At 40.1% G+C, this 14,854-nt stretch overlaps 1 protein-coding gene across 3 annotated transcripts in view; it reads left to right on the plus strand.

Annotated features, from left to right (window-relative positions):
• The window catches only part of LOC133630166 (E3 ubiquitin-protein ligase HECW1), a 158,230-nt gene that overhangs the window by 63,131 nt on the left and 80,245 nt on the right, over window positions 1–14,854 (plus strand). For all 3 annotated transcript variants that reach the window (XR_009821201.1, XM_062021564.1, XM_062021565.1), the window contains exon 11: window positions 3,553–4,117. Coding sequence is in view for 2 of the 3 variants with exons in the window: in XM_062021564.1 (XP_061877548.1) it covers window positions 3,553–4,117 (565 nt within the window). In the remaining variant the exon portion in view is untranslated. The remainder of the gene's footprint in view (window positions 1–3,552; window positions 4,118–14,854) is intronic.

Raw genomic sequence — 14,854 nt, forward strand, 5'->3', positions numbered from 1 at the left:
TTGCAAAATGAGCAAGGTATTCATTATTTTAACAAGGACAAGAGGAAATATCCTCACACTTTACATGTTATTACTGGCGATGTTTTAGCGAGTGACCCACTTCCGCCCGGAAAAACACGAGTGATGACGTCACGACTATTGTCCACAAATATAATTGTCGGCGACAAATTTTGGTGTCGACAATGTTGACTAATTGTTGCAGCCCTAATTCACAATCCTTGTGAGACAAGCACACATTCTGCATGTTTTTTCATTTCTCTCTACATTCTGACTGGTAAATAAAGGCTAATTACTCAGCTAATTATGGATTACGTCATTGCGTCTGTTCCGCCCGCAAATCATCTAAAAACCTCCAATGGTTAAAATACTGTAAATGGTGTAAGTAAACTGTATATGTCAATGTTTTTCAACCTTTTTTGATGCAAGGCAAATTTTTTTCATGAAAAAATACAGAGGCACACCACCAGCAGAAAACGTTAAAAAATGAAACTCCACCAGGTCGTCGTGCCTTATTTTGAGTTTGTTTGTGTTTTTCTGTGTGTAGTGCTTTACTTCTTGTCTTGCGCTGTTATTTTGGTGTCATGTCTTCCTTTGAGTGCTATTCCCCGCACCTGCTTTGTGTTAGCAAGCAAGACTATTTAAGTAGTTGCTATCCTTCTTTGTGTGGACATTGTTGATTGTCATGTCATGTACGGATGTACTTTGTGGACGCCGTAAGTTTTTGCTGTCGTCCAGCATTTTGTTTCTGTTTACTTTGTAGCCAGTTCACTTTTACTTTCGCTTTGCATAGCCATTGCCTTTTCCTCTCCCTTTCCCTTTTGTTAATTTTTGGTTTAAGCATTACATACCTTTTTACCTGCATGCTGCCTCCCGCTGTGGTCTGCATGTTGGGATCACAACAAACCATCCTCGTCTCACCCGACACATTCTGACTTTTACAAAGCAATTAACTACCTGCTGCCACCTACTGACATGGAGTATTACGTGGTTACCCTGCCGAGTTCTACACAGCAGACACTAAGCAACGGCACATTATTTGCAGATTATAATTATTGATTTGCAAAAAATATTTTTGGGACCAATTAGGCGAAGTTGCGTAATTTCCCACGACACACCAGACAATATCTTACGGCACAGTGGTTGAAAAACACTGGTATATGTAATGTAGTAACAGGCAATATTTAGGTATTTTGGTCATTTTAATCATATATCAGCGCATTAAATTCACAGACGCATTACAACGTTTGCTGATTCGTTAAACAATACATCATGAGAGACAATGACTACTTTTGGACAAATTATGATCCACAACCTTATATTCTTCAGCCTGATTATAAGGTGGATGACCTACAAGTTTTAGAAGCTGAGTGATAAGCAGATCTGGCAAGAAGCAGTATTGCGAACATAATAAAACAATCACTTACTGTACAGTGTCTGCTCTCACTGGGTTGACTACTGATAGAATGTTCATATATTCCCGTTAAATAAAAAAATATTCATAATATTCACACAGTTAAAAAAAAAGTTTAAAAAAAAGGTGGCCGCAAACAAGCGTCTTTTTGGGTCTTTCTCACCATCACCGGGTATAAGTTGAATGACAATATTGACAAATTTCTCGGTCCATGCCAACAACATTCTACTATTAAAGTGAGAGGCAAGATTTACAAAACCCAAAACCTGTGAAGTTGGCATGTTGTGTAAATTGTTAATAAAAACAGAATACAATGATTTGCAAAACCTTTTCAACTTATATTCAATTGAATAGACTGCAAAGACAAGATATTTAATGTTCGAACTGGTAAACTTTGGTATTTTTTGCAAATATTAGCTCATTTGGAATTTGATGCCTGCAACATGAAAAAAAGCTGGCACAAGTGGCAAATAAGACTGAGAAAGTTGAGGAATGCTCATCAAATACTTATTTAAGTGATAAATAAATGATAAATGGGTTATACTTGTATAGCGCTTTTCTACCTTCAAGGTACTCAAAGCGCTTTGACAGTATTTCCACATTCACCCATTCACACACACATTCACACACTGATGGCGGGAGCTGCCATGCAAGGCGCTAACCAGCACCCATCAGGAGCAAGGGTGAAGTGTCTTGCCCAAGGACACAACGGACGTGACTAGGATGGTAGAAGGTGGGGATTGAACCCCAGTAACCAGCAACCCTCCGATTGCTGGCACGGCCACTCTACCAACTTCACCACGCCGTCCCTCATGTGAACAGGCTAATTGGGAACAGGTGGGTGCCATGATTGGGTATAAAAGCAGCTTCCATGAAATGCTCAGTCATTCACAAACGAGGATGGGGCGAGGGTCACCGCTTTGTAAACAAATGTGTGAACAAATTGTCGAACAGTTTAAGAACAACATTTCTCCACGAGCTATTGCAAGGAATTTAGGGATTTCACCATCTACGGTTCGTAATATCATCAAAAGGTTCAGAGAATCTGGAGAAAACCAACATTGAATGCCCGTGACCTTCAATCTCTCAGGTGGTAATGCATCAAAAACCGACATCAGTGTGTAAAGGATATCGCCACATGGGCTCAGGAACACTTCAGAAAACCACTGTCCATAACTACAGTTCATCGCTGCATCTGTAAGTACAAGTTAAAACTCGACTATACAAAGCGAAAGCCATTTATCAACAACACTCAGAAACTCCGCCGGCTTCGCTGGGCCCGAGCTCATGCAAAGTGGAAAAGGGTTCTGTGGTCTGATGAGTCCACATTTCAAATTGTTTATGGAAACTGTGGACGTTGTGTCCTCCGATCCAAAGAGGAAACGAACCATCATGGAAGTTGAAAAGCCAGCATCTGTGATGGTATGGGGGTGTATTAGTGCCCAAGGCATGGGTAACTTACACATCTGTGAAGGCACCATTAATGTTGAAAGGTACATACAGGTTTTGGAGCAACATGTGTTGCTATTCAAGCAACGTCTTTTTCATGGACGCCCCTGCTTATTTCAGCAAGACAATGCCAAGCCACATTATGCACGTTTTACAACAGTGTGGCTTTGTAGTAAAAGACTAGACTGGCCTGGAACATAAGTTGAAAAGGATTTGCAAATCATTGTATTCTGTTTTTATATACAATTTACACAATGTGCCAACTTTACTGGTTTTGTATAATCTAACATACTTGTACCAACTCAGAGGCGATGCAGCAGCTCAGTATGTCAGTAGCTGCAGATAAGCTTGTTGCCTATCTGTAATCAATGCGCCGCTAAAAGTTGTTTCTCTGCGTTAGCGCTTACAGTAACGATATTGCTAATATTTTCTTAATATTCGTGTCACAACATGTAAATGGATTATTTTTTTGGAGGGCTTTATGGGCGCATTCAACACAATGACGTATTGACTCTCATAAGCTTAATTTTTACCACCTCATACTTGCCGTACATTACAGATTGGAATGCAATACAAAAAGAAAGACATATGTGTTCTTGTCTTACATAAAGATTGTGAAAGATAGGCAAAATGATTCTTGAAATACCGCCTGAGTTTACGTGTTGTTACCTAAAAAATGTGTACATGTTTAGGTCCCGGAGTGTCCTGGTCCGTGCTGCTGTCGTTCTCTCCCACGCAGCCTCTCCATTGAACGTCTCTCTGAACTAAACCAGCTCCTGGAAGGTGATGGAGGAGGTGGAGTACATTCAGCAGTAAGAAGGATCTCTCTTTCATACCTGGAAAGCGAGGAAGGGGATTCCAGTAACGGTGTAGTAAAAATAAACAGAAGGAGCAGCCATCCGGCACGCGGTGAAAACGAGTGCGAGTTCTGTGACGCGTCCTGCTACAGCACCTCCTGCTACAGCACGTCCTGTTACAGCACATCCTGTTACAGCAATTCGGGCTACGAGGGTCGCGGACGCCTCTGCAGCCACACCCGCCTCTCCTCTGTGGACAGCAACCGGCTTTCCGGAAGCACTGTGTTTTCCTCACAGGACGAGGAGGAAGACGAAAGCACCTTTGACTCAGGACCGGATGCAAACCACTGTCCCGAGGGTCACCAAGTGGGAGGAGAAAGGAGTGAAAGTTGTCAAGAGGACAGGAGAGAGGAGAATGGAGAATCTGCTGGGGCCGAATCGCAGGACGCTACCAGCACAGGTAAGACACAATCCAGAGTGTCAGCCATGCTAGAATAAGAATTAGCAAACTTACAAACACATTTTTATAACTATGGAGACATTTGTGAACCTGAGATATGATTGACGGAAGTAATCATTTTAAGAATTAGGGTTGACTCTTGGGTGTCTGAGTATGTTTTATTCTGGTAAGAAGTCTACCATGTTACTCTGTATGGCCCTATGAGTAGGGATGATGTTCGATAAGAAATTATCGAGTTCGAGCCTATTATCGAATCCTCTTATCGAACCGATTCCTTATCGATTCTCTTATCGAGTCCAGATAGGTTGTTGTATATGGAAAAAAACACACAATATTTGGTTTAACAAAAGCTCACTTTTATTATATATAAAAAAAATTCAATCTAATAAATAAATAAATATTGACTGTTACCCACCTAAAAAAAAATAAAATAAAATAAATAAATATTGACTGTTGTTACCCAAAGTATATTAAGTGGGATTTTTTAGAAAAACAAATATATACAGTAACACAAAAACAACCTGTCTCTGTGATCACTATAGGTGTGTAAATAATTCTATAGTGTTAAATAAAATCAGTCCCTTGGGCACAAAACTGAAAATAATACAGATCTCCAAAAATTGCACTTCTGCTGCTATTTGACATAACTGTTTGTTATGATGCTTTGACATTTTTGCACTTTATTTCTTTATTGAAAGAAAATTCTATGAAGAGAAAAGTTGTTTGCAAATGTGGTTACAATGCTAAAAAATGAAAAGTTAAAGCTAAAAAAAGAAATACACTTTATTGAGTTAACATTATTTCTTTATAGGGGGAAAGATGTGATGTTATGAGCTAGGGAATATAACAACTACACTACCCAGCATGCAACGGGAGTGACGAGCATGCGCGGTAGCCCCAAAAAGTGTTGTTGCATGTCGTCACCCGGCAGCTAAGAATGAGGTTATGAGCACGCTGTGAAAGTAAACGTCAAGAACTCAGCCAACACGCCTCGTCTGCATTATTTATAATTAGACATACAACACATATACAGTGTGATTTTGTTTTGTTTACAAGGAAAGAAAAACAAAAGTTAAAAAAGGGAGATGTGTTGTATATATACAGTATGTATGTGCTGCGGTTGCTTTAAGAACGTTGCGACAGCTGCCGTAAAGGAGGTGCGTTGCTAGCCTGGTTGCTATGTTTCCGGTTGGTCGTAAAAGTGTCCGTCATGTGTTTGTACCCTGCTCAAATCTCTCACTAAAGTTATTCATTGGATTATACCTTTTGTTTTTAACTTTATTACACCTTGGAGCGCTTTTTCCGGTGCATTGTTTTTCCTGCTTTCGCTATCTGCACCTAATGACTGAGCTACGTCCTCATTTCTTGTGATGTCTCAAGGGGCATTTCTGGTCGAGACGAGATTTGTTCCCAGGGATTCGAATAAAGAACCAACTCTTTTTCTTTACTATAGTGGTCTCGATAACGGGTACCGGTTCTCAAAAAGGGATTCGAGTCCGAGGACTCGGTTCTTTTCTTATCGAACAACCGGGAAAACCGGTTTCGAATATCATCCCTACCTATGAGTTTTGCTTTAATGGCCCCCAAAAAAATAATCTACTGTTACACTTGGAATACTACAGAAATTGACATACATGTGACCGAAAGCACTGTTTGTCTCGGGAAATCATGTCTCCGGGACTGAACTAAACAATGTTGAAAGGACCACTCGTTAATGCTAGCCAGGACAACCCATACACAGGCCTTGAATGTTAACTTTTTAAGGTTAAGGCAAGTGTTACCTTAAAGAAGGGCTCATACCCAAGACTATAAAAATGGGACCCATTACCTCCCTGTTTGGCACTCAGCATCAAGGGTTGGAATTGGGGGTTAAATCACCAAAAATTATTCCCGGGCGCGGCCACTGCTGCTGCTCACTGCTCCCCTCACCTCCCAGGGGGTGATCAAGGGTGATGGGTCAAATGCAGAGAACAATTTCGCCACACCTAGTGTGTGTGTGACAATCATTGGTACTTTAACTTAACTTAAACATTTTAGGGCACCAAGGCAAACATTATTTTATTTCAAGGCAGGGGCTCCAAAGCATGCATGCATGCATATATATGTGTGTATATATACAGGACTGTCTCAGAAAATTATAATATTGTGATAAAGTTCTTTATTTTCTGTAATGCAATTAAAAAAACAAAAATGTCATACATTCTGGATTCATTACACATCAACTGAAATATTGCAAACCTTTTATTATTTTAATATTGCTGATTATGGCATACAGCTTAAGAAAACTCAAAACATTAGAATATTTCCTCAGACCAAGTAAAAAAAAAGATTTATAATAGCAAAACAAAATCAAACATTTGAAAATGTAAATTAATGTACTTGGTTGGGAATCCTTTTGCACGGATTACTGCCATCAATGCGGCGTGGCATGGAGGCAATCAGCCTGTGGCATTGCTGAGGTGTTATGGATGCCCAGGATGCTTCAATAGCGGCCTTTAGCTCATTTGCATTATTGGGTCTGGTGTCTTTCAGCTTCTTCTTCACAATACCCCACAAATTCTCTATGGGGTTCAGGTTAGGGGAGTTGGCAGGCCAATCGAGGGCAGTAATGCCATGGTCAGTACACCAGTTACTGGTGATTTTGGCACTGTGGGCAGGTGCCAGATCATGCTGGAAAATGAAATAATCATCTCCATAGAGCTTTTCAACAGATGGAAGCATGTGGTGCTCTAAAATCTCTAGAAGCGTTTGACTTGGGCTATGGAAAAGAAGCACTGGACAGTTGCTGAGTGGTCCAGAGTCCTGTTTTCAGACGAAAGCAAGTTTTGTATTTCATTTGGAAGTCAAGGTGCTAGAGTCTGGAGGAAGGCTGGAGAGGAGCAAAATCCAAGTTGCTTGAAATCCAGTGTGAAGTTCTCACAGTCAGCAATGGTTTGGGGAGCCATGTTAGCTGCTGGTGTTGGTCCACTGTGTTTCATCAAGTTCAGAGTCAATGCAGCTGAGTACCAAGAGATTTTAGAGCACTACATGCTCTGAGGAAATATTCTAATTTTTTGAGATATGATTTTTGAGTTTTCTTAAGCTGTATGCCAAAATCAGCAATATTAAAATAATAAAAGGCTTGCAATATTCCAGTTGATGTGTAATGAATCGAGAATGTATGACATTTTTGTTTTTTTTAATTGCATTACAGAAAATAAAGGACTTTATCACAATATTCTAATTTTCTTAGACAGTCCTGTGTATGTATATGTATACATATATACATACAGTTTTTTTGTTAATATAAACTTGTCAGCTTTTTGTCATTTAAATGATAAATGATAAATGGGTTATACTTGTATAGCGCTTTTCTACCTTCAAGGTACTCAAAGCGCTTTGACAGTATTTCCACATTCACCCATTCACACACACATTCACACACTGATGGCGGGAGCTGCCATGCAAGGCGCTAACCAGCAGCCATCAGGAGCAAGGGTGAAGTGTCTTGCCCAAGGACACAACGGACGTGACTAGGATGGTAGAAGGTGGGGATTGAACCCCAGTAACCAGCAACCCTCCGATTGCTGGCCCGGCCACTCAACCAACTTCGCCACGCCGTCCCCAAATTTCATGATGCCTTTATCTCTATTTTTACATTTTGATAGAGGGAGGTATTTTATTTTATTATTTATTTATTTATTTAAGTTATGTACATTTATATGTACATGTAGATGCTGTATCGGGACAGATCCATTAAGAGTTTGAGCAGGAATATGTCGTATAGGTATTAACTATACACAACATCACATTAACAAAATGCTCTGTCACATTGTTTTTTGAAGTAACACCTTTGTGACATGAAAAAAACACAAGTAATATATAAAAACCTTGTGTTTACTTTTTGATAGTAATATAAAACACAAAGCAGTTTGGCTAATGAAATTGAAGTCTAATAAACAAGCTTTGTTCTTTTCGTGGTTCAGTACAACAGTTTGGCCAAAAAAAATAAAGAGGAGTGACACCTCTCAAGTCGAATACACAATCTTCACAGCCTTTGTTCAGTTCGATGAGATGCTACTAGCATTTTAGCTAGTATTGATGTTATTTGAACACTGATACAGCTTGCAGTTAAATTAAGGAGTGAACATCCCAGTCAACAAAGTAAAGACTTTATAAACAAGTTGTGACAACGTTCACGACACATCACCTGCTGTAAAACTTCAAATAGTTTTCTCCTTTGCTGTATTTAGTGTGGGGACAAGTGTGTCTGTCTCCAATATTGTCCACACCTGTCTCCATCTAAACACAGCAGTGCGTTTTTAAACACACAGCGGGACGCGAGTTAAAATGACGTTAAACCAAGCACTTGGCTCTGTTTACTCCTAGGCGAAATCTCCGGAGCAAAGTCTGTGTCCTTAGTCCGCCATGATTATCAAGCCAAACGACGCTAGTGCGCATGCACCTGACTTCGTATTGCCTAAAATGCATTAATGAATGACTGTTTTTCGGTAATTAAAAAATAGACGGTATTACTAACCGTCTGGAATTTTATCGCAAACTATCAGTATACCGTTTACTGTTACATCCCTCATCCATTAACAAGTAAAAAGTCAAGGGCGGTCACGGCATGTTCTTGCCGCAGATGTTGGTGCATTTTTTTAGGGCTTACGGCAAATGACGAGGGCGGTCGCGGCTTTTGCCGCAGTTGCCGTGGTTAAATTCGAGCCCTGCGTACACCCACAACACATCTCACATGCTTGTGTTGTTGTTGTGGACGACACCACTGAGGCAAAATCAATGTACAGACAAAACAGCTGTAATTTGTCACACTTTGTTTCATTTTTCAAACCATTAGTTAAGTTACATTTTTTGTTTACATCTATTGAAGGATCAGAGCTTTAGGAGCCATTTTACATTTTTATTTTATAAGATATTTTTGTACTGATAAATGGTACTGATAGATTATTGGGATGTATGGTATCAGCACGTTCATTCTATAAAAAAGTGTGTACTATAAGTGGACGTGTTGCGTGTGACTTACTAAGACTGCGTGTGTAATTGTAAAGTAGTGCAGACCGCCTTATTTAAATGAGGATTGTATGTGTACTATACGGCAGTGGTCCTCAACCTTTTTGTATCTGCGGACCGGTCAACGCTTGAAAATTTGTCCCACGGACCGGGGGGGGGTTTATTATTAATTTTTTTTTCATAAAGAAATACAATCATGTGTGCTTACGGACTGTATCCCTGCAGACTGTATTGCTTTATATTGATATATATTGTGTTTTTTTGTTGATTTACTAAAAAAAAAAAAATTTAACATTTTTTTTTAATTTCTTGTGCGGCCCGGTACCAATCGGTCCGCGGCCCGGTACCGGTGGTTGGGGACCACTGCTATACGGGGCATCAGCACAGAGACATTCTCAATTACTGCACATTCATGTTATCATGCTCCTCCTACCTGTGGATTTTTGCTATGTTTTCAAACATGCAGGAGACATCTACCACATTTCTTTTTTCTTTGTTTTTTTTGTATGGGAGAAAGGCTGTACTTAGTCCACTCAATATGCAAAAATGCATACTTCAATAAGTTTTTTTCCATTTAAAAAATATTTTACTGTTTAATGTTTCAATGAGGATTCTCGTCGGTCTGCTGCGTGATCACTGATCCTGCAGCCGTGTGTGGAACTTTCAGTTTGCACAGCTACTAAAAAAAACGCAAAATAGTGCTGGCAAAACGGTGGTTAGTGTTGATAAATCACATTGTGCGTGCTAAATTATATTTACATTTTTTTCTTGTTTTGATGATCAGCATTTATTTTGCATATTAATAAAGACAGAAGCAAAATGGGTTGCACGCAGGCCTGGCCCTAACCAATCTGGCGCCCTAGGCAAGATTTTAGGTGGCGCCCCCCCACATTGGCAGTGAAGTGTATCTACTCACAAGAAACCGAATAGCTTTGTCTTTGACCTTTTTTTTTACTTAAAGAAAGCAAATTAACATATTATATGAGAATGTTATGTTATGATTATCTTTAACCGAATCACAGCAGTGCTCAAATTAAAAAACAGCATTCCCTCTCATGTGATATTGCTTACTTAACATTAATGATGTGCACTTTAACAACTAGGCTTACAACTATACCTAATATATAAAGGGATGGAAAAGTGACTATTACCTGCAGGGCAAACATTAGCTAACCAGAAGGCAATAACAATGTAAACAAAAAACACCTGCTTAAAAGATCTAATACAAATGTCCCTGAGGAATGTAAGGTGGGAGTACTGTAATTACCTAACGTTACATTATTATTTTCAATAACAATTAGCCCCCTCCACAATATTAACCCGACGTTAAAACAGAACTAGCTATTTATTGATTAGCAATTGCCGAATCATGTAACATTAGCTTAATGCTAAAAAGCCAGGTTACTATCACATTCTGTAACATACAAATAATTTCATGTAGGCTAACGTTACCTCCCTGCTACCTCTGTCTTTTTCTCGTTTATCCTCCTCTTCTTTTCTCTTTTTTCTTCCCTGGGCACCTGACAGTTTTGGCCGTTTTCACATCTTGTGTTGATTTTTTTGATGTGGTGACGTCCAAAAAGAGTCATGATACAGGAAGGGAGGGGGCGCACCGTGCGGGGGGGTGTAATGTTGTGACAAATAATATTTCTATTAAATAGGCTTTACTTTGCATTTTAATTAACGTGGGATTATTTTTTGTATTTAGAAATAATAGTACCAACTTTTTTTATTTTTTTTATTTTTTTCTCCAACATTTGTGGCACTGGCGTGGCGCCCCCTGATGGACGGCGCCCTTAGCATTTGCCTATACGGCCTATGCCACGGGCCGGCCCTGGTTTAACGCCTGCTCACTGAAGAGACTCAATCCACGTTTAGTAGATCAGCTTTTCGTGTGCTATCAAGTTTGCACATGTTTTATAACACGCAAACTTTTAGTAAATCAGCACCTGTGTCCAACTCCAACCTGGAGAAGAGGATTGCACTTTGTCAGGCCTCTACCTTCACACCTGTTCAACTTGGGTGTTCTACCTGAAGACCAAGTTAACCACAATAAAATGGCAATCTCTCAGGAGGGAAACTAAAAAAATAATGCAATAATAATAATAATAATATCATATTTTATATATAGTATTATATTATATATATAATATATTATATATATTATATTATTTATTATTATTATGGTCTATTGTGAGCGAACTGTGGTGCTGAATTTCCCCCAGGGATCAATAAAGTACTTTATATTCTATTCTATTCTATTCTAATACAAAAACAATCTTCTCAAACTAGTTTATCATCAGGTCAGCTGAACCATGCCTCAAAGTCTCTGCATTCTCCACTCATTTACGCTGAGAAACTTAAGTAATGTTTTTTTTTTCCAAGTTGTGTTTTCCTGTACCAACTAACAGGGAGTCAACAGTTCCTCTTGTTCTTTTAAATGTGATTTATTTCATTGTGTTCTGTGACCAGTAAGCATGTAGACACTCGCAGTTTGAGGAAGTTCACATTATCTGGTGTGCTGTGGGAGATTATGTGATTTCACCGATTTGGGGTAAAAATATTTTTTGCAAACAAGTAATTATAGTCTGCAAATAATGTGCCGTTGTTGAGTGTTGGTGCTGTCTAGAGCTTGGCAGCGTAACTGTATTATACTTTTCCATATCAGTAGGTGGCAGCCGGTATCTAATTGCTTTGTAGATGTCGGGAACACGTTGTGTGAGACGACGAGGGTTTGTCGTCGTATCTAATGCTTAAACCAAAAATAAACAAAAGGTGAGTGCCCCTAAGAAAAGGCATTGAAGCTTAGGGGAGGCTATGCACAACAAAACTAAAACCTAACTGGCTACAAAGTAAACAAAAACAGAATGCTGGACGACAGCAAAGACTTACTGTGGAGCAAAGATGGCGTCCACAATGTACATCCGAACATGACATGACAATCAACAATGTCCCCACAAAGAAGGATAGCAACAACTTAAATAATCTTGATTGCTAAAACAAAGCAGATGCGGGGAATAGCGCTCAAAGGAAGACATGAAACTGCTACAGGAAAACACCAACAAAACAGGAAAAGCCACCAAAATAGGAGTGCAAGACAAGAACTAAAACAATACACACAGGAAAACAGCAAAAAACTCTAAATAAGTCACAGTGTGATGTGACAGTACACCTACTTTGAGACAAGAGCTATAGTGATGCATGGTTGGTTATGGTTTAAAGGCCTACTAAAACCCACTACTACCGATCACGCAGTCTGATAGTTTACATTTTAATGATGAAATCTTAACATTGCAACACATGCCAATACGGCCGGGTTAACTTATAAAGTGCAATTTTAAATTTCCCGCAAAACTTCCGGTTGAAAACGTCTATGTATGATGACGTTTGCGCATGACGTCAATGGTTGAAACGGAAGTATTCGGACACATTGTATCTCAATACAAACAGGTCTGTTTTCATCGCAAAATTCCACAGTATTCTGGACATCTGTGTTGGTGAATCTTTTGCAATTTGTTTAATGAACAATGGAGACTACAAAGAAGAAAGCTGTAGGTGGGATTGGTGTATTAGCGGCTGGCTGCAACAACACAACCAGGAGGACTTTGAGCTGGATAGCAGACGCGCTAGCCGCCGACCGCATCGATGATCGGGTGAAGTCCTTCGTCGCGCCGTCGATCGCTGGAACGCAGGTGAGTACGGGTGTTGATGAACAGATGAGGGCTGGCGTAGGTGGAGCGCTAATGTTTTTATCATAGGTCCCGTAGCTAAGTTAGCTTCAATGGCGTCGTTAGCAACAGCATTGCTGGGCTTCGACAGGCGGCACAGCATTAACCGTGTAGTTACAGGTCCAGTGTTTGGTTTGGTGTCTCCTGATAGTAGTATTGTTGATCTTCTGTCTATCCTTCCAGTCAGGGGCTTATTTCTTTTGTTTCTATCTGCATTTAAGCACGATGCTATCACGTTAGCTCCGTAGCTAAAGTGCTTCGTCGATGTATTGTCGTGGAGATAAAAGTCACTGTGAATGTCCATTTTGCGTTCTCGACTCTCATTTTCAAGAGGATATAGTATCTGAGGTGGTTTAAAATACAAATCCGTGATCCACAATAGAAAAAGGAGCAAGTGTGGAATCCAATGAGCCCTTTTAACTAAGTTACGGTCAGAGCGAAAAAAGATACGTCCTGCACTGCACTCTAGTCCTTCACTCTCACGATCCTCATCCACGAATCTTTCGTCCTCGCTCAAATTAATGGGGTAATCGTCGCTTTCTCGGTCCGAATCGCTCTCGCTACTGGTGTAAACAATGGGGAAATGTGAGGAGCCCTTCAACCTGCGACGTCACGCTACTTCCGGTGCAGGCAAGGCTTTTTTTTATCAGCGACCAAAAGTTGCGAACTTTATCGTCGATGTTCTCTACTAAATCCTTTCAGCAAAAATATGGCAATATCGCAAAATGATCAAGTATGACACATAGAATGGATCTGCTATCCCCGTTTAAATTAAAAAAATTAATTTCAGTAGGCCTTTAAAGTCATATCCAACAATTGCGACAATGACTTTTTACTGCTGCTGAGTTTCATTTTTAATGATTTCTGCTGGTGGTGTGCCTCCGGATTTTTTCAATAAAAAAAATGCACCCTTGGCTCAATAAAGAATGAAAAACACTGTTAGCGGACTGAAAGCAACGCATGTAGACAATTACAGTTCACATTGACGCAAATAATGGTAGCCTACATATTCGTTTTCATCACCGTTTAAACAGGAATTGCCACTGATAACTCTTTGACAGAACACCTGAAGGAGGAAATACACACAACTTTAACTTAGTTGTGTCGATACCACGATCAATGGCTCGCCCCGCATATGGCATCATATAGTGTCAAAAATAAAATGTCGCGATGTAGAACAAGTTAAATCCACACCTTTTAGTTTTGGCGCTGCCGGTGAGACATTCAACTTGAACTTCCTCTTCTCAGAAAGAAACGCATCCGATTGGCTCACCTTCGTCGCTCACCCCCTTCCTCTGTCATATTTAACGCTATTAAAGAACTGTGATTGGATATATTCTGTATTATCGCACCAATCTACATGATGTCATTAAATATGATTGGATTTTGTTTCTGGCAACTTTTAGTCTCGTTTTTAATTCTTCAACACTGGTTTACCGTGGGGGGAGGGTTGTGTGTGTGTGTGTGTGTGTGTGTGTGTGTGTGTGTGTGTGTGTGTGTGTGTGTGTGTGTGTGTGTGTGTGTGTGTGTGTGTGTGTGTGTGTGTGTGTGTGTGTGTGTGTGTGTGTGTGTGTGGACTCGCGGACCCTCACAGCAGAGGGACAAAAGAGGGAAGATGATATCATATAAGTGTTGTAGCGTGTCCCTTTTTCAACGGATTTTCTACCCCACTGTGGATAATTTTGTCAACTTGTCATACAATTTGTGGGTATATTAAAATATAATTTCTATACTTCAAACATTTTGCTTTTAGGGGGCAAGACAGAGCCCCCCCTATTGTCCCTGCGTAGAGCCGGCCCCACTAGCATAGGCGCCGATCCCGTGGGTGCTTTGGGGCCTGAGCACCCACGGACAATGCCGAATTTCTCACCACAAAGCAAAAACCGCGCATGCTCAGAAAAGTAGTGTCAGATTTACCGCCCGTCCGAGCACCCACTGGCATAAATGTAGATCGGCGCCTATGCCCACTAGTCTGTGAGTTTATCAAAGTGCAGTTATC

Source organism: Entelurus aequoreus, linkage group LG15 (assembly GCF_033978785.1).
Source record: "Entelurus aequoreus isolate RoL-2023_Sb linkage group LG15, RoL_Eaeq_v1.1, whole genome shotgun sequence".
Lineage (NCBI taxonomy): Eukaryota > Metazoa > Chordata > Actinopteri > Syngnathiformes > Syngnathidae > Entelurus > Entelurus aequoreus.